Source organism: Megascapheus bottae, chromosome 16, assembly GCF_031878675.1.
Source record: "Megascapheus bottae isolate mThoBot1 chromosome 16, mThoBot2.hap1, whole genome shotgun sequence".
NCBI classification, from domain to species: domain Eukaryota; kingdom Metazoa; phylum Chordata; class Mammalia; order Rodentia; family Geomyidae; genus Megascapheus; species Megascapheus bottae.
In genome coordinates this window covers 10,585,104-10,606,580 of record NC_143524.1, presented here as the reverse complement: position 1 = coordinate 10,606,580, position 21,477 = coordinate 10,585,104, and the positions used below count along the sequence as shown (strand labels likewise).

Below are 21,477 nucleotides of genomic sequence, written 5' to 3'. Positions count from 1 at the left end.
CACAGGGCCACACAAGCCTTTCATACAACTTAGCATTCTACCTTCTTCCCTAAACGAGCAAACAGAGGACAAATACAGTGCAATTAAAATGCCTTCCAATTTTTACCAATAACCCTCCACGTCTGAGATTTAAGATACAATACCACCAAAAGGAACATTTGTATATCAGCCACAAATCGTCACCCACATTGAAATCGGATCAATGCAAACGCAACTGGGAACCGCAGACATCATTTTGGTGCGGAAACCTCTCCATCGTGGGACTGGCTTGGCCAGGAGTTATACTTACTATTTTTCTGTGAAACATAACTTTGGGTGATTCCCTACCCCACATTTCAGACTTCAACTATGACAAGGTCATTGTTACACATTTGGTTGAGCCTGGATGACATTATTTCATTTTTGGGGGCATGATTACATTATAGAAGTATGACATTTGCCAAATTCTCAACAGATAATATTTGACATTTTTAATGTTTGACAAGCAATAACTCTGTGAGCCGTGACTGTACTTCCTTAGGGCTTCATTAGGGTCTAGTCCAACAATCACTACTTTAGGTGAGCCTTTATCATTTCCCTCTTTATTACTTGAGTGCCTTCATAAGTTTGGGTGCTTTGAAGATTTTTCCTTATCATCACTGCACACTGTACAATATTTTATATTTTACTTTTTATTTCTCTAGAAAGATCTGTATCAATGAAATCTCTAGAGAGATTTGTATCAGTGAAATACACCCCTCAATTGTTACATGTGTATGTAATGTTTTTATATTCTTTTATATGATCCTGATTTTAACTGTATGGACTGATACTTTGAACTGGATTGCATGTGTATTATTGAACACATACCTTGGAATATTAGCATTTATTTAACTGTTACTAATAAAAATGCATGCTTATTATTGTCTTGTCATTGTATTGTTACTTGGCATTAAGGGAGGTGGAGGGAAGCAAAGCATTACCATAATTGTCTTACTCAGTGTGATGGCAATGTATTTTATTTGATTAATTGTAATTTTATATTATTTTTAATCCCATGAGGAATTGAGTAGTTGACTTCAAGTCATCCAGTATTCTAATATAGAAATAACCAAGATCACTACATATAAATGAGAAGTACAGTGACTCAAATAATTAATACAGCATTATCATTTAGCACTGTATAAAGCAGATATAAAGTAAGGTATTTTATATGGGGTATTAAAATAAGAATAATTAATTTACAAAGATCATTCCTGATTCTCCTTTAATCGATTTTTTTCAGAGAATCAATGTATCAAAGAATTATTTTTTTAGAATCTACATTATGGTTTTTATTTTATTTTACTCTCTACATTATTAATTTCTATATTGATCTTTAGTATTTGTTTCTAATACTAATTTTGGCTACACCTTTCTCTTTTCTTTTTTACTTTGTTATTTATTGTTTTTTAATTTAATTTTATATCAGATTGATGTACAGCGGGGTTACGGTTATATATGTAAGATAATGAGTTCATTTTTTGTTGCTGTTTTGTTTGCACACCTTGGAGTTTGTTTCAGGATATATATTATTTTATATAAATATGAAGAAGATTTAGGCATTGAGCCTTTGTGATTCTCTTCTAAGAATATCCTCCTTTGGATATGATTTTGGAGAGTATCTAGACAGTGAGAATACCTAGAGTCCTACAATGTATCATCTCCTAGTGTATTTTAGCTTTAATTTCTGCATAGTAAAGAGAACAAGTGCCGTCCGTCTCTCTGATTGTGGCTCATCTCACTTGACATGATTTGTTCTAGTTCCATCCATTTCCCTACTAATGGCATCACTTTGTTCTTTACTTCTTGAAAGTTCTAGTCCTGCTTCTTTAATTTTCTCTTATTCATTTCTATCTGAATATACTTTTTCACTGACCTTGTCTTCAATTCCTGGAAATCTTTCTTCTACTTGATATAGTCTACTCTTGTTGACACTGTCTAGAGTTGTTGACAATATTTAGAGTTTTCACTTAATTTGAGTTTACAATATTTTCATTGCTTATTGCTTTCTTTTTTAAATTAAAATCTCGATTTTCGTGCTGAATTTCTCATCTACGTTGTACATTACCCTTTGGGTCTTGAACTGACCCCTTCACTCTTCTGCTTGTTTGAATTGATTCGGAGAGTAGTGAATACTTAAAAAAAAAAAAGCAGACTGAGTTCTTGAGCAGTTTTATAATTTTAATATCTTTGGTTGAAATTCTTGGGGGAGCCATTTGTGGTTTTTGTTGTTCTTTTTGTTAGTACCAGAACTTGATATGTTTGCTCAGCATGCTTCCATGGCTGGTTAGTATTTGAGTCATATATTCAGGACTCTTTCAATGATTATTGTGGAGATGGAGTGTCATTGAGCTGACACTGAATCACAATCCCCAGAAATTCAGCCTCTTGAGTAGCCAGATAAACTACTGCCCCAGGACCTTATGAACTTTTGAAGGAACCCCATAGAATTACCATTTTAAATTTCTTGTTTTCTATGTTGCAATAATGTATTTTTGTTTTAGTTGGCTTTCTTTCAGTGTACAGCCTTTGCTTTGGGCTATGATTCCTATTAATCCTCAGAGAAAATTAAGTTTATAGTAGCAGCAAAATTAAAAAGAAAACAGATATTTAAATGTGTAACAATTGCAGATATTAACAGGATGCCAAATAAAATCAGAAGGAAGCAATCCTGGATACATATAATACAAACTAAGACATCAATATCATCAAACAGTATAAACATTAATAAGCTAGGCCAAACTCCCAGCCTGAAGTCTCTTATTTTTAATACACATGTTTTATTCTTGATAGAATCAAATGTTTTTTTTATAAAAATATACCATGATGAAAAGTTTAATATTCAAACTTACAATGTCATTATATTATTATATTACATTATTTATCTATGATAATTTTCTCTTCCATACTACCCAAACATTCTATAGAGTGTATAATGATACCATATAAATACTACATTACATTCATTTGTAAAATTAGGGTTTCAACTTAAGAAATGAGTGATTTTTTCCCAATTATTGCATCAAAAGTTATCAAATGTTACCACTCTTTACTGAGAAGCCTCGGTGAAAATGTCAGGCTTTGGCTCTTGAAATTTTTTCCCTTGAAAATCTGCCAAGTAACTTTCCTTGACAATTGGTCAGTGGAGGATGACATGGTGTTGCACAATCCCCAGTCACATTAAAAGAGCCGCCCTGGACTCAGCAGGCTGGGAGACAGGAACATACTACTTTGCTAATATTACAGGATCTGCTTCACATTCTTTGGAGACATAGCTTTATGTTAATCTCCCCATCTGAACACTCCAACCAGATTTTTTTAGGGTAAGCTTTATTTATGCCAGAGTAACAAAATGGAATGTACAAAAGTTTAAGAAAGTCTCAAACTCAAGGAAACCTGTCACATGAAAGATAGGCTCAGCTTCTTAGAAAACGAAAGGATTGAAAAATTTTGGCATATGAGTTTGCAAGAATTGGTTTCTCACCAGTTGTGATCTCCGTAAGTGTTCTTCAAACATAATTGTTTTACTAAGACAGGGACTTAAAAAATTTAATGTAGTATTCTAGCATCTGGAAGGCTGCCTTGACAATGATAGCTCAGCAGGTATTTATTGAAACAGTAAATACAAAAAAAAAACACAGATGATACCTTGTAGGGGTTTTCTGTTATTGTTCATTGTAAGTCTAGAATTTTGCTGAATCTTACTGAGCAATTATAAGCATGAATAAAAGAGGCTGTATAATGAACATTGTGGTTGGAGTACAACGATATTAATGAAATCAGAGATCCTACATGGACTGGTACCGTCATTTTAAGTTACATGCTTTTCCTACATTGTTATTTATCTGAAAAAAAGACAGATGAATAATAAAAAGCTATTATGGCATATGTTCATTTGTCATTGTGTAAGATTTTGTGTTGACTAAATGTGTTTAAAAAAATGTGCTTGGGCCAGAATCAAGTCCATTCAAATCATGAAAAAGTTAACATCAGTTGCATCCTAATTAGTGATATTTCTAACTTTACTGTTCAGTTTTTTTCACCATATTTTGTGAACACATGTTTGCAAACACATATTTTAAGGACACCTGAACTAATTATAAAAATGAAGAATCAATCATAAAAATGAAAATACTCTGAAATACTTGAAGGTAAGTGTCACCTTTAATTTTTCAACAGTTTAGAGCAGCCAACGATGAGACCCTGGAATAAAACGAATGTGCCCTTCTTCATTCTTGTGGGACTGACAGACTCTGCAGACATGCAGCTAGCACTCTCCCTGCTGTTTCTCTTGATTTACCTGACCACTATGCTGGGAAACCTCTGCATGATCATGATAATTCGCCTGGACCTCCAGCTTCACACGCCTATGTATTTTTTCCTCACTCACCTCTCATTCATTGATCTCAGCTACTCAAGTGTCATCACCCCTAAACTTTAGATAGTTTGATGACTTCCAACAAGAACATTTCCTTCACTGGCTGCTTTACCCAGCTCTACTTTTTCATCTTGTTTGGTGGTGCTGAATGTTTTCTCCTTTCTGCCATGGCCTATGATCGCTATGTGGCTATCTGCAAACCTCTACAGTATCCTGTCATAATGTCTGCAAGACACTGCTGTGCCCTGGTTACTGGCACTTATTTGATTGGCTTAATGGATTGTTCTTTAAGTGTACTCTCTATAGCTAGATTGCCTTTCTGCAGTTCCAATGTAATTCATCACTTTTTCTGTTATGTATCTCCAATTTTAGCTTTGTCCTGTAAAGATACATATGTCGCTGAAACTGTCATATATATTTGTGCTGGTTCTACCCTGTTAGTATCCCTTATCACTATATCTGTGCCCTATGTGTCTATTCTATCTACTATTCTGAAAATTAAATCCACATCAGGAAAGCAGAAAGCCTTCTCCACCTGTGCCTCCCACCTGCTGGGGGTCACTGTTTTCTATGGCACTATGATCTTCACTTACTTAAAACCCAAGAAGTCCTACTCCCTGGGGAAGGACCAAGTGGCTTCTGTGTTTTACACGATCGTGATCCCCATGTTGAATCCGCTCATTTATAGTCTTAGGAACAAGGAGGTGAAAAATGCTTTCATTAGAGTTATGCGGATGAGAGGGGGCTCCAGGCAACTGAAATGATAATGATATGAAGCATTTAAACTACTTTTCCTATGCTGTATTGGTAACAAAGTTACTCATTTGCACATGCTTATATGAAGTTCCCTTAATTTCTGTTACCATAATAAACATTTTGACAAATTTATTACGAGAAATCTATATTGAAATTCTACATCATAAATGATATTTGGACAATTAATGTACAGCACAAATTATTTGCCTATGACTGTCATAAGATATTCAATGTATACCATAATTTGATGCATACTGATTTTTAAGAAGAGATATCTATATGTCCATTGATAATAGTCCTAGCAATCATTTTATTACATTCATTGATCATGTATATAGTGCTTAAGAACTTACTATTTGAGCTTCAATTTCGTCACTAATAGAAGGTAAATCTTAATTTTTTATCCATATGTCATATGAGAGATAAAGTACATTGAAGTTAATGACCCTTTAACAGTTAAGCTACGTTCTTTTAATATTGTAATGTACATGCCTCTCTAATTTCTTATTTATGCCTGCCCTGGTCCTCATACTTGGGGCCTGAATTCTAGCTCTGGGCTTTTCACTTCTGGGTTTTTGGAAGCTAATTGAAAATAAGAGTCACATTTACAGAACACTCACGTATAGTGAGAAGAACAAGAAAGTGAGCCTGGCTCAGTGGCTCATGCCGGTAATCACGCTCTCAGGAGGCTGATATGTGAGGATCAAGGTTCAAAGCTAGCCTGGGCACAAAAGAACCTGAGACTCTTATCTCCAATTAAGCTCTAGAAAATGGGAAGTGGGGCTGTGGGTTAAGGGTAGGGTGGTGGTCTGGAGCTGAATTGCTCAGAGACAGCACCCAGGCTCAGGGATAGGGCAGTAGCCCTGAGCTAAAGAGCTCAGGGACAGCTCCCAGGCCCACAGTTCAAGCCCCATGACTCCCCCCAAAAAAGAACAAGAAATTGAAAACACTTTTCTTTCATGTCATGCTGAAGAGATGGGGTACTTAAATGACAGTGATGTGACACATTTAAACTTGTCGTTTCTGTTTTCTCAGGTAAAAAAAAAAAGAGCTGATTCATTTGTTATGCTCTGGGGGCAAGTTGTTTAGCGTAGTGGTAGACTGCTTGCCTTGCATGCACGAAAACCCCTTTTTCATAAGAATATTTACAGCTGTTTTTTAAATAATTTTTATTGTGATTAATAGAAGGGTTATATTACATTCACCTGATAGAAGGTGCATAACTTCACAAACATTGATACCCTTTCTCATGAAATGGTCTCTATTTCCCTTCCACCCTTTCCCCCGCCTGCTTATCTTGATTTCCGCCTTCTCTATCCAATTTCAAATAACCAATTAAGCACATATAAAATAGATCAGATAACAAGGTGAAATATTGTAACAATATGAGATAACCAAGGGATGGCAAAAGAGATGAGAGATAACATAGTACATTAAGGAACACAGTCACTCATTATATGGCTTTTGTTTCCTTCTCCTGGAGGTCATTACATTTAGTGTCATACTATTTGGCCTAATGTCTCCAGATTTTGTTCTATTGTAAATCTCTGCTATGAGAGCCCAAGGTTTCTACTGATTATGACAAATGGGGGAGACTATTGGGCCTATGCTCCTTTGAGTCTGGCTTACTTCACTTAATATGATTTTTTCTATCCATTTCCTTACAAATGGGGCGATGTCATTCTTTCTGATAGCAGCATAGAATTCCATTGTGTATAAATACCACATCTTGTTGATCCACTAATCAACTGAGGGGCATCTGGGTTGGTTCCATATCTTTTCTATGGTAAATAGTACTGCAATGAACATCATTGTGCTAGTGGATTTAGCATGTCCTTGATTCTGGATGATTGGGTAAATATCAGGTAGGGGAGCTCTATATTTAATCTTTTGAGGAACTGCCACACTGCTTTCCATAGTGGTTGAATGAGTTTGCACTCCCACCAACAGTGAAGTAGTGATCCCTCCTGGCCACATCCCCTTCAGCATTTTTTACAGCTGTTTTTAAAGCTACTTTCAATAAGTTTAATTCACATACAGAAATGGCATTTTGCCAATTCTTGTTTAAAGTATTAATACTATATTATAGGAAAGTAACACTTACCATTGTGGGTTTGGGGAAATTCTTTTCAAATTCATTAAAGAGAAACAGCACTATTGATACATTCTTCTCAAGGAGTAACTCTAGTTAGCTATAAGCATATGACAAATTTAAGTGGAATTGGTGTAATTTACTGTTCAATTTTTCTGTATTATTTAAAGAATGTTACTTTGTCAATGACAGAGTATGTTCTCCCTATGTTCTCATGCAAATTCAAAGTTATTGTACAATATTTAAGGTCTGAGTTACTGTATATTTACTGGGTCAGAAAAATCTTTGTATGTACAGTGACATCTTTTTTGTGTACCTGTTAGAAATTTGAAAAGTAAGCCTTACTTCATTGAATAAAACCTGGGATTGTTCCACTGCACTGAAGTTATTCCTTCAAATTTGGAACATTTATCTTGTTTCTTGTTTTTTGGGTCCTGGGGATTGAACTCTGGGTCTGGGAGTTTTCCCTGAACTTTTCAGCTCACGGCTACTGCCCTACCCCTTGAAACACAGCGACACTTCCGGTTTTCTAGTGTTTAATTGGAGATAAAAGTCTCATGGTCTTCAGTGCCCGGTCTGGCTTTCAACTTCGAACCTCAGATCTCAGACTCTTGGTTAGCTAAGGTTACAGTCGTGAGTCACTTCCCCCCGCTTGAAATATTATTTAAAAATAAATATTTGATGTCTGGGAGTTTGGCGTAGTGCTTGCATTGCATGCACGAAGATCCGGGTTCCATTCCTTGGTACCACATACACAGGAAAAAGCCAGAAGTGGCGGTGAGGCTCAAGTGGTAGAGCTCTAGCCTTAAGAAAATCCAAGGACAGAGCTCAGGCCCTGACTGACTCAAGTCCAGGAATGGCAAAATAAATAAATAAAAATAAATATTTGAATTAAATGCTTGATTCACTTTTTCAAACATTTTTTTAAATTAGGTAAAAATATAACATCACTATTTAAAAATCAATTTCATTTTTGTGATATCCCATAAAGTTTGACTAAGTAACAAAGTAAATTTTTTTCATTTTCAATTTGCTCTATAAATTCTGGTACTGTACGTTAAATTCTCTTTGATTTTAAAGGTCAAATTTGGAAGTCATGGCTTCATTTTGCAACTATTTTGTTGTTTTTAATTTTTAACTGTGTTTCCATAGATGGTTTACATAAAGGCTACATTTTATGAGTTATAATTGATATTTTAAGGGATCTTGGGGGGTAAAATTGCACATCATTTTTTCTCTCTAAATACTTTATAAATTGTTTCTAAGACAAATCATTATCTGCTAAGAGTGACTTCCAATCCAACTAGTGTCATAAAGAAAAAATATTTGTAATTAATGAAAACAAGATAAATTCTTTTTTAGTATATAGTAATTTTAGGTCTACTAATTTATTACTAATCTATTAAATATTTCAATGCATATATTAATGCTATTTTTCCTGATCTGTTTCCAAATTTACTGTATCCTGTAGCAATGCCACCTAAAAGAAATTGCCTGATGTTTACTTTGCTATCTGTGTAGTCTAGAATGTATGTTTGTAGTATTGCTATAAGTTTATGCTTGACATTTGGAATAATGTTTTAGTGCTTATTGGTACTGTTACACAGGCTGAATTATTTCTGATTCTTAAAGGCTTTGCTTACTTTTATTATAGGGTCTCTTTCCAATCTCTGTTCATTTTGTGCAACATGTGGTTTTACTATCAATTACTAGATACAGAAAAATCCCCACAATTGATGTCAGACACATTGATCCTGGAACCCCATTAATCTGTACCACACTCCCCTATAAAACACTGTTCCCTAATATTAATTTGACAACCTGATAAGGTCAGACTGGATTTAAACAAACATCAGTTACCACTTGGGCAATGCTTCCATTTCCTGGTTTCCTGCTGGTTAATTGTAAATAAGAGTCTCATAGACTTAACTGCCTTAGCTGGCTTCAAATCTCCATCCTAAAATATTAATCCACTTAGTATCTGGAGTTGCAAACATGAACATTGAGTGTTCAGTGTAAAGATAACTTCTTATGCTGGGCACAATGGCTCACGTCTGTAATCCTAGCAACTAAGGAGGCTAGGTCTGAGGATCAAGGTTCAAAGCCAGCCTGGCCACAAAAGGACCTGAAACTCTTATCTCCAATTAACCTCTATAAAATGAGAAGTGAGGCATGGCTCCAGGGTAAGGTGGTAGCATTGAGCTGAAGAGCTCAGCGACACCACCAATGCCAAGCTCAAGCCCCATGACTCACAAAAAAAAAAAAAGAAAGGATAACTTCTTATTTATTATTCATTCCAACAATTACCTATTAAAATTCCAGGAAACAAGCACACTTTCTCAGAAGAACATTATTCATATTTGCAGTAGCAATTATATGGTAACAATTCACAGTCCATAGTATTTTTTCATGATTCTTTACTTGTACATTTCAGATTCTACCTTTGCATCCTCATTTTTAGAAAATAATCATGAATGAAATTATTCTGCTGCATTATTTTTTTCACTAATATTTATTCAAATATTTAGCCTGATCATATAAATAGGAAGTGAGTCTGGGCCTCAAATTCAGGACCAGCTAATATATCTTTTTGTACTAATTTTACATTTCTAAAAAAAGAAGGAACATGAACATTAAAATACTAGATAGCATTTTCCAAGTATGTGTATATCTATATATATATAAATATAACTTTAAGAACATGAGGATAAGATACTGAATGTGTAGTTAATTACAATTATGCAAATTCCATATATTAATATGTATTACGTGTTCAAGAGAGATCACTCCATAATTATTTAGCAGTAAACTCCTTTAAATATTGGAATACTTTACTGGTATTGAAGCACACATTTTATTTATTTTACTTTTTTGTTGGGGTGAAGTATAGAGGGGTTACAGTTACATTCATCAGGTACTGGGTACATTACTTCTTGAACATTGTTACCCCTTTCCATGTTTTTTCCCCATTTTTCCTCCCCCCTATTCTCATGTTGTTTTTCCTTTAACTTCCCTTTTGAAAATAAACAAATAAACATATACGCAATATACCAGGCACCACATTCAGATACAGTAACATGAGATAAACCATAAGAGGAAAAGAAGAGACTAGAAATAGTTTTACAAAGTACATTAAGAACAATCACAAAGATAAACCTGTGTCCACATCCTAGAGTTCCTTTTTCTTAGACTCATCCTATATGACCATATGTACATAGCTTTTGAGCTATTAAGATCCTTTATTAAGAAAATCCTCGATTGTTACAAATGATGGAAACCATGAAACCTGTGTTCCTTTGGGTCTGGCTTATTTCAATTAATATGATTTTTTTCAATTCTTTATATTGGGGAAATGTCATTCCTTCTGAAGGTAGTATAGAATTCCATGGTGTAAACATACCACATCTTCTTGATCCATTCATCTACTGAGAGGCATCTGGGTTTGTTCCATATCTTAGCTATGGTAAATAATGCTGCAGTAAACATTGTTGTGCTGGTAGGTCTTATGGTCTTATTTCTGGACATTTGTGTAAATGCCAAGGAGTGGGATTGCTGGGTCATAGGAGAGCTTTATGTTTAGACTTTTGAGGAACCTAAGTTTACACTCCCAGCAACAATGCAGTAGAGATCCCCTCTGGCCACATCTCAGGAGCATCCATTGTTATTAGATTTCTTGATAATGGATAGTCTAATTGGGGTGAGGTGAAATCTCAGTTATTTTATGGCCAGAGATGTTGAGCATTTCTTCATGTGTCTATTATCACTTTTATTTCCTCTTTTAATGGGATGGTCTTTTCTTTGAGAATTTGTTTTCGAGAATTCAATTTTTTGAGCTGTAGATATATTTTAGATATGAAGCCCTTGTATGTTGTATGGCCAGTGAAGATCTTCTCCCACTCTGTGGGCTTTTTATTTATTTGGCTGACTATGTCCTTTGCCATATAGAAGCTCTGCAGTTTAGAATCCCATTTACCCAAACTTTCTTTAATTTGTTGTGTTTCTGGGCCTTTCTTAAGAAATTTCGGCCTGTGCCAAGGGTCTCAAGTGTGTCTCCTATTTCTTCCTGTAAAATTTTCAGAAAGTCTGCTTTTACCTCAAGGTCTTTGAACCATTTGGAGTTGATTCTGGTTCAGAGAGACAGATGAGGAACCAACTTTAGATTTCCACATGTGTTTAGTTAGTTCTGCCAGCACCATTTGTAAAAGAGACTGCCTTTCTTCTAGTCAGCATTCTTGGCTCATTCATCAAAGATTAGATAGTCATAAGTCTGTGGGTTTATTCCTGGGTCTTCAGTTCTATTCCATTGTTCTTGGGCCTGTTCTTGTGCCAGTATCACACTGTCTTTATTGCTATACATTTGTAGTAGAGTTTGAAGTTTGGTATTGATATTCCTCCAGCACTGTTCCTTCTGCTAAGGGCTGTTTATGCTATTCAGGTCCTTTATTATTCCATATGAATTTTTGGATTGTTTCCTCTATTTCACTAAAGAATGACTTTGGGATATCGATGGGTATTGCTTTGAATTTGTAGACAGCCCTTGGCAGTACTGGCAGTATTAACATTTTCATGATGTTAATTCTTCCAATCCAGGAGCATGGGAATTTATTCTACTTTCTTAAATCTGCTTTAATTTCTTTCTCCAGATTTTTAAAGCTTGCATTATAGAGGTCCTTTACTGCCTTGGTTCCATTAATTCCTAAGTATTTTATTTTCTTTGAGGCTGTTGCAAAAGGAGTTGCTTTCCTGACTCAGCTTCACTTTTTTTGTTGTTGGCATACTGGTGAAGCACACAACATATTTATGACAGAATCACAGTTCTTAATGTAACATATCAGAATGAAATAGTGACCATTCCATCCCAAGTTTATCCGTCACAGGAAACTGATTCTCTAAAATATTTTTCAAAAAATTCAAAACTTTCTTGACTTAACAGCTATACATACAAATTAATTCATAACCTTATAACTACCAAAATAAAATATATATTGTCTTTAAATAGGACATAAAAACTGCTATCTTGATATCCATGTTTCCATAGATATATGTGGCTGAGAGATGAGGCACACATCACCTTCTAATGTTCACAACCATTCACTGGCATTTCATTTGAGATTCTCCTTCCTAGTAACATTTAAAATTTCTCTAGGGATTTAATGTTTTTAGAATAAAAATAACTATAGACAGATAAATATTAGGTTACAGAGAATGGTAGTACTGTAAATTGTTTCAATTTGATTTATTAAAAATAAGAGTACCAAAAATTTCTTGGCTTTTCCTCTAGAAGTTTTCTACTGCCAATCAAGAATACATATCCTACTTTGTATATGGACATTTCAAAGTGAAATCCATCTGGACAACTGTCTTCCACAAATGTATAAATGAGGGAAAACCCACAAACCACACTTTTTAGAGATGTATACTTTTACTTGTAGAATATACAACTTCCTTTTTGTTATCTAGAATCATCAAGGTTTTATTTACTAAATTTAAGTTGAATCACCTTGAAAAAAGGCCTTGAAGATTTAACATGACATGAAAAGGAATTATGTTTCTAATGGAAGAGGACCATGCATATATCAATTGAGCCTCTGGTAAGTAGCTTACAAAAATATTGGAACATAACCATGGAGATAAGGATTCAGAGTCTATCAGAGTGTAGCCTGAATTTGTCTGGTTTTCTTAGGAAAGTATTACATAGATAAGCATTAAGATTAATAGTCTGCAATGTCACCTACAAAACGCCATCAAAAGTTAAATTTTTTGGAAGGTCTTAATTGATATAAGTAATGAAGAATTAAATACAGTAAACTATATTTTGCTTATATGTTTGCATTACCTAGCATTTTAATGACTATATGAACATAACTATTGTGCCCTCGTGATCCTCTCTTAAGAATATCATCCTTTGTTCTCACCACATGAATGTTTAGAGTACTGTTTAATTACTCATGTCCAATAATTTTTTGAAAAATGTATTGCTCATTATTTTGTAGCTTCTGTGTGAATAGACCAAACACAAGTTCATTTAGCTCTTAAAAACTTGTCCTTGAAAATTTGCCAGGTAATTTTCCTGGGAAATTGGTCATTGTGGATGACAGAATGTTGCATAATGCTCAGGACAGTTAAATACAGTGCCCTGGATTTAGACTGAGAAGGGAGCATATCCTGCTCAGCTTGCAATTACAGTAGCTCCTCAACATTCTTTACAGATATTCCTTCCATGTTAAGGTCTCATGTGTGCCTTCTGATCACCATTTCAAGGGTGATTTAAATTGTGTCAGAGTAAAAATAATGAATGCACACAAATTTAAAGTTAAACACAGAAAACAAAATATATGTGTCATTACAGAAATGCTTCATTCGTTACATGGATTTTGTATTTTATTTACAAGAAAAATTGAGAGCTGATAATTATTTTTTGCCTTAAATTACTGAAAGAAGAGTTTGTTTCACCAACTTTGGTTCACAGTAAGTATTTCACATTAAATAAATACATGGGATACATTGAAATTAAGTCCCTCAATATAACCAGTTTATTTGAATAAATATGTAGGAAAAGAGGATATCCCTAAACAGTCTAACTCTTTGTTTTATAGTTGTGCTGATATTCTTTTTCTGTTGGGCTTCTCAATTGTTTATTGAGTGGGGTTCATCTAGATTCATAATGATTTCATTTAACCAATTTCAATTCAACAATCCTGAAAAAAGAAGCCCTGGAAGTTTATCATTACATAAAAAGGAATATTTTTATGAAATAATATATATATACTCTTCTTCAAAGTGAAGAGTATACATCAGGATTAACTGCCATGGAAATATTGATTTGAGAGATCCAGGGACTAGGGCCAATGCACTTAAAGTTTCATTGTAGTTAATATTTTATTTCATTTTAGTCTGTAAATACATTACTGAGTATAATATTATTCTATAATCCATGAGTCTAATAGAACCTACAGATGTCCACTAAAAGAAAATTTATTTATAAGCAGTGTTAATTGATATAGTTATGTCAAAAGGCATTGACTTACAAAAGTTGTTTGTGTCTGCAAATTATGCATTGAGCATTTTGCCACTTCCAATTATATAATTATCATACAGGGAGAATAGAAGTAACAACTATATTTTGAGTCACATAAATGTAATTAAATCAATTTACATATAATGAGACTGCCTTCAGATAATTTACATAACATTCCTCAAACTAATTCTCATGTATAGTAACCAGAGTAGGAAAAAGTGTACAACAGGGTTGGGAGTTTGGCCTAGTGGTAGAGTGCTTGTCTAGCATGCACCAAGACCCAGATTCCATTCCTTGGTACCCCATATATAGAAAAAAGCCGGAAATGGTGCTGAGGCTAGAGCTTTGAGAAAAGTCCAAGGACAGTGCTCAGGCCCTAAGCTCAAGCCCAGGACTGGCAAAAAAAAAAAAAAAGAAAGAAAGAAAAAAGGTATAACATCTCATGTAGATCAAATGGGTTAATAAAATAGCATTTGATACATACTCATTTGTTCAAATTACAGAAAGGTTACCTTTTGGGGTGTAAGTAAATGTTAATTTTGTAACTATAATATTATTGGTCATTTTTTGTCATTTCCTGTAAATGTAGTATTAATTTTGAGGTAACCAATGCTACTTATGAAGACACTAGACTGTGTGAGTACTGGACCAAAAACAGCTTATGTATTAGGCAAAAACCCTTTTGAAGTTTTAGTCATTTGAGCTAAGCATGATCTCTAATTTCTCAACAGGATCCATCAACACTCTATGAGAACCTGGAATAACACAAAGGTTTCCAACTTCATCCTCATGGGGCTGGGAGACTCTGCAGAGATGCAGCTGGCCCTCTCCCTGCTGTTTCTCCTAATTTATCTGACTACTGTGCTGGGAAACCTTTGCATGATCATGATAATTCGCCTGGACTTTCAGCTTCACACGCCTATGTATTTTTTCCTCACTCACCTTTCATTCATTGACCTCAGCTACTCAAGTGTCATCACACCTAAAACCCTACAGAACTTATTGACTTCCAACAAGAACATTTCCTTCAATGGCTGCTTCTCCCAGCTCTATTTTTTCGTTCTGTTTGCTGGTGCTGAAATCTTTCTCCTCTCTGCTATGGCCTATGATCGCTATGTGGCTATCTGCAAACCTCTGCAGTATCCCATCATAATGTCCTCAAGACTCTGTTGGACCCTTCTTGCTGGGTCCTATGTGGCTGGCCTTCTAGATTCCTCTGTCAATGTCATTTGCATGAGCAGATTGACTTTCTGCCATTCCAATATCATCCACCACTTTTTCTGTGACACGTCACCTATGTTAGCTCTATCCTGCAAGGACACAAATGATACTGAAATGATGATATTTATTCTCGCCGGTTCTACTCTAATGCTGTCCCTTATCACAATAGCTATGTCCTATGTGTCCATCCTGGCGACGATTCTGAAAATGAAGTCCACTTCAGGAAAGCAGAAAGCCTTCTCCACCTGTGCCTCCCACCTGCTGGGGGTCACTATTTTCTATGGCACTATGATCTTCACTTACTTAAAACCCAAGAAGTCCTACTCCCTGGGGAAGGACCAAGTGGCTTCTGTGTTTTACACGATCGTGATCCCCATGCTGAACCCACTCATTTATAGTCTTAGGAACAAGGAGGTGAAAAATGCTTTCTTTCGTGTTATGCTGAAAAGAATGGGATCTAGGAAAATAAAATGACAGTAATGTGACATGTTTAAGCTAATCATTTCTGATTTTTCATGTTAAAAGAATGTATTCATTGGCCTATGTTTCTATTTATCCACCATCCATTTGTCATAATGTTTCTAATGACATACTCTGAAATAAATTATGAGAAGTCCAGATTATAAGTAGAGGCAACAAAGCATGTGTTAATAGGGGCACAGAACAGATACATTATGATATATAAAATTTGGCTGTACTTTTGGGGTAAGTAATAGAAGTTAAATGCAGATTGCAAGCTGAAGTTATTGTATGAAAACCATTATTTTGCATTAGCATTATACTCAATGCTAATAGTTTTAGTACTCATTTCTCTTATCACATAAAATATCTTACTACTGATTAACTCTTTAAGATGGCACTGAATTTGAAGACCCAGCTTTTTCAGTTCCACAGGATAAACCATAATTCCAGCCAAAATACTTAAAATACTCCAAAAGCTAGTATTATACTTGACATTTTATACGTTTACAAAGAATATTTCTGTATGAAAATTTGATATAAGAAAATAATGCTAATGTTGAGGTCCAAATGGAAAATCTTCTTCAAATTTATTGGAGAAAAACTGCACATTTGAATATATTCTTCTCAACAATTAACTGGCTATTTGCTTACATACGACATATTTAAAGGTATTTCTGCTCTTTTCTGTGTTGTCTTCTTCAGTTTTCTGGGTTTATTTAAAGAGGGTTACCTCATAGAAGGTAACTGCAAGATGAATCTTTTTCCAGACAGATTCAAAATATTGTGTTAAGCCTGAATTATTATAAACTTACTGGTCTCTAAAATCAGTATGCAATGACATCTCTTATGTGCCCTTGTAAAATATTTGAAGATTATGTGTTCTTCATTGTATGTATGTTATTGTGTCTACTTTGAAATATTCATTAAAAATTAATGCCTGAATTAAATTCTTGACTTACCTTTCTTTTATCTTTTTTAATAGAAAAGGTTATAATGCAAATATATGAAAAGCAATTTCAAGTTCATGGCATCCCAATGTTGATCAAGAGCATAATATTGTTTTAGTTTTCAATGATCTCCACATTCTAGTACTGTAATTTTAATCATTTCTGAGTGTAGAGGTTAGTTTTGGAGGTATGGTTTCATTTTGTGGCTATTGTTTTTGTTGTAAAATTTTAACTGTTACACAAATTGCTCAAACCATGTCTATTTTGTAAGTTATCATAGAAGTTTATTGAGGGCATTTTTGGTATAAAATTTAACATGATTTTTCTCCTAAATACGTTATGGCTTTTACTGATTTTTATAAAAAATACCATATGGCAAATGTAAAATCCTCGGTACCGAGGACTCAAACCTGGGTTTTCGTGCATGCTAGGCAAAGCACTCTACCACTAGGCCAAACTCCCAGCCCATGATACTTATTTTTTGAAATTGCAACTAAAATGTTAATGATTATCCATTGTTTCTGATAAACTTTTGTTTAATTATTAAAGGCTTTGCTTAATTTAATATTGAATGTCTCTTTCCACTCTCTGATCACTATTGAAGTATTTGGTTTTGCCATTTGTTACAAAATTCAGGAAAAAAACACAATCAAATGGTGCCAGACACATTGAACCTAGAGCTTCCATTAATCTGCAACATTCTTTTCATACAACATTATTCCCTAATACTAACTTTATTCAATCAGACTGGATTTTTTTTGCAAATATTACCCAAGCTGCACATACATTTCGAGTGTTCCCCTGATTATTTGGAATGAAGAATCTCATGGACTTTTGTTTCTGGGATGGCTTCAAACCTTGATCCTAAGATCTTACGCTCCTGAGTAGCTGGGATTACAAACAGGATCCTGGAGTATCCCGCTTAAAGATAGTTTCTCGTTCATACCAAGAAATTATCTCCTAAAATTCTGGGAAGCCAGCACACTTGTGTAGAAAAACTTTTTTTTATTATTTGAAGGTATATTAATTACATAATACTTGAATGGAAGGTTTGAAGGATCTTTTCATGATTCTTAAGCTATACTTTTCAGATTCTCCCTTTGCAGCCTCATCCTTAGAAAATAAGCATGAATGAAATAGTTCAGCTGCATTATCCTTATCACTCATATTTATTCAACTATTTAGCCTGATCATATAAAGAGGAAGTGTGATCTGGGCCTCAGATTTAACAATCAGCCTTCAATTTGTCTATTCTATCATTTTGCACTCACTTTACATTTATAAGGAACACAAAAAATACTAGATATTATTGACCAAGTATATTATGTCATTTTAACATAATCTGGATGAGATAGGGAATCATTATCATGCATATGCACAAGTACGGGTTTTTTTTTTTGTTTTTGCCAGTCCTGGGGCATGAACTCAGGACCTAAGCTCTAATCTCAAGGCTTTATCCTCAAGGCTAGCACTCTGCCATTTGAGCCACAACACCATTTCCGTTTTTTTCTATGTATGTGGTACCAAGGAATCTCTACCACGAGGCCAAACTCCCGGGCCCATAAGTACATGTTTTAATAAGTCACATGTATTTAAGGAAGATCACTGCATAATTATTCAGCAGTACCTTGCTACTTTAACTTCTTTCAATTTAGGATTATGCTACAGTTACAGAAGTATAATCCTTCTTTATGACAGCATTTTAATTTTTTTGTGGGTCATGGCGTTTGAACTCTGGGCCTGGGTGCTGTCCCTGAGCTCTTCAGCTCAAGGCTAGCTCCCCTACTCCTTGATCCACAGCCCCTCTTCCCCAGGATTATACTTTTTAATGTAACACTTATCAGAATGAAATAATAACCATTCCATTTTGTATGGTGCCTATCAGAGGAAATTGATTCTCTAAAACTTTTTTCCACAGTATTGAAAAATTCATCAATCCACAGGTATTCACATAAAATAATTTGTAACTTTATAACTAGGAAACTAAATTAAATACTGTATTTAAATGTTACACGTAAAAACATCCTAGTTATTCTGTTTCTTATTGTGGGACTTCTATGTGAAAAAGCTGAATCTCTGTTCATTTGGTCTTTGAATTTTTGTCCTTGAACATGTGCCAAGAAATATCCTAAGAAATTGGTCACTAAGGATGACAAAGGACTGTACCATCCCCATGCCTATTAAGTGATCACCCAATAAATGAACACTCAGGATATATGAGGGACATGCTACCTGCTCATGCTCACAATCGCTCACCAACATTGCTTTTGACATGTTCTTCAATGTAACATTTTCTTTTGAGCCATCTTACTAAAATTTCTCTGGTGACACAATTCTTTTAGACTAAAAGATGAATGCATAAAGGAATTAAAAAGAACTACAGAAAGGAAAACATTGTTTTACACAAAGGCTGAGCACCTTATTGGATCTCAACTTGATTTGTTAAAGAAAAAGCAAAAGAAACTTCAGTTTCACAAATTCCTTGGCTTTCACTCTAGAATATTTCCTTTCACAGGTCAAGAGTAAGTACTCCATTTTGCATGGATATATGGACTGGTAGAAATGATGTCCATTTTTACAACTAGCTTATACAAATAAATCTGTAAATGTAAAGAAGATTTAAAAATTCTACAGGCTATGCTTGTTAGTGATACATACCTTTACTATTGGGTGGTATCTTGATTCCTCGTGATTTACTTAATATGTTTGAACTGAATCATCTTAAAAGAACAATAACAGCTCCTGAAGATTTAGCATCACTGTGTCTATAATTTAAAGAGTACCAAATGTATATCATTTGGATCTTGCTATGAATAACACCTAAATTATTAAGATAGATAGATAGATAGATACAAAGTTTTTTTGTTTGTTTGTTTGTCAGTCATTGTTCTTGATCTCTGAGCCTGGCCATGGTTCCTGAGTTCTTCAGCTCAAGGCTACTGCCCTACCTCTTGAGCCACAGCTCTACTTCTGTAGATAGATAGGAAGAATATGGAGTTAAGGATTCAAAGCTGATGGCCCGTGTATTTAACTTTTGATTTTAGATAAAACTTGATTTTGATTATTAAGTACACTTTGGGAAGCATTAAATATTTGGGATTGTCTATCATGCTACCTATTGCTAACTACAGAAATTGACTAAAAGTTCAGCTTGTTTAAAGGTCTATTGATATAGCCAGCATAAAAGTAAATCCAATAAAGTCATTTTATATCTATAATCATTGCCTAAGTACCATTTTGATTAACTGAAATAAAATAAGTATATCAAATAAGTATATCAAAGAACCATAAAGATATCATATACAGAAGATAAGCCAATTATATTGGAACTCTTAACTAAATGTTCTTGGGAAATAGTAATACCTATAATGTCACAGTATTTGTACCCTAAATATGTAATCAAAACTGTTTACCAAATAATAAGGTGTGTTCAATTAAGAAAATTACCTTTTGTTAAGTAAATGTCACTTTACAGATTTATCTATAGTTGTATTTTTTGCATTTTGTATCAATAAATTGTATTTTACTTGATGTAGTTTACTTATAGAGATACTAGGGCACTCATGTAAGTAACAACGATAAGTCATTTAGACTGAGTAACTATTACCTGTAGTTTTTCAACCACCAGCCCACGATGAGGACCTGGAATGACACAGTGGTGCCCTTTTTCATCCTTATGGGGTTGACAGACTCTGCAGAGATGCAGCTGGCCCTCTCCCTGCTGTTTCTCCTGATTTACCTGACCACTGTGCTGGGCAACCTCGGCATGATCATGGTAATTCGTCTGGACCTCCAGCTTCACGTGCCTATGTATTTTTTCCTCACTCACCTCTCATTCATTGACCTCAACTACTCAAGTGTCATCACACCTAAAACCCTACAGAACTTACTCACCTCCACGAGAAATATTTCCTTCACTGGCTGCTTCTCCCAGCTCTTCTTTTTTGTCCTGTTTGCAGCTACAGAATGTGTTCTGCTCTCCACAATGGCCTATGATCGCTATGTGGCTATCTGCAAACCTCTGCAGTATCCCATCATAATGTCCTCAAGACTCTGTTGGACCCTTCTTGCTGGGTCCTATGTGGCTGGCCTTCTAGATTCCTCTGTCAATGTCATTTGCATGAGCAGATTGACTTTCTGCCATTCCAATATCATCCACCACTTTTTCTGTGACATAACCCCGATGTTAGCTCTGTCCTGTAAGGACACAAATGATACTGAATTGATGATATTTATTCTTGCCGGTTCTACTCTAATGCTGTCCCTTATCACAATAGCTATGTCCTATGTGTCCATCCTGGCGACGATTCTGAAAATGAAGTCCACTTCAGGAAAGCAGAAAGCCTTCTCCACCTGTGCCTCCCACCTGCTGGTGGTCACTGTTTTCTATGGCACTATGATCTTCACTTACTTAAAACCCAAGAAGTCCTACTCCCTGGGGAAGGACCAAGTGGCTTCTGTGTTTTACACGATTGTGATTCCCATACTGAACCCACTTATTTACAGTCTTAGGAACAAGGAAGTGAAAAATGCTTTCTTTCGAGTCATGCAGAAGAGAGTGTCCACCAGGCTATTAAAATGA

General features: G+C 34.9%; 2 protein-coding genes and 1 pseudogene across 2 annotated transcripts; all 3 read left to right on the top strand.

Moving 5' to 3' along the window:
- Window positions 1-4,216: 4,216 nt before the first annotated feature.
- LOC150052732 (olfactory receptor 8H1-like) lies at window positions 4,217-5,163 on the top strand (annotated as a pseudogene).
- A 9,849-nt stretch (window positions 5,164-15,012) lies between these two features.
- LOC150052731 (olfactory receptor 8H1-like) lies at window positions 15,013-15,960 on the top strand. The gene has a single exon (XM_090348807.1). It carries the CDS (start codon window positions 15,013-15,015, stop codon window positions 15,958-15,960), a length of 948 nt encoding a protein of 315 aa, XP_090204933.1.
- Window positions 15,961-20,529: 4,569 nt separating this feature from the next.
- LOC150052730 (olfactory receptor 8H1-like) lies at window positions 20,530-21,477 on the top strand. The gene has a single exon (XM_090348806.1). It carries the CDS (start codon window positions 20,530-20,532, stop codon window positions 21,475-21,477), a length of 948 nt encoding a protein of 315 aa, XP_090204932.1.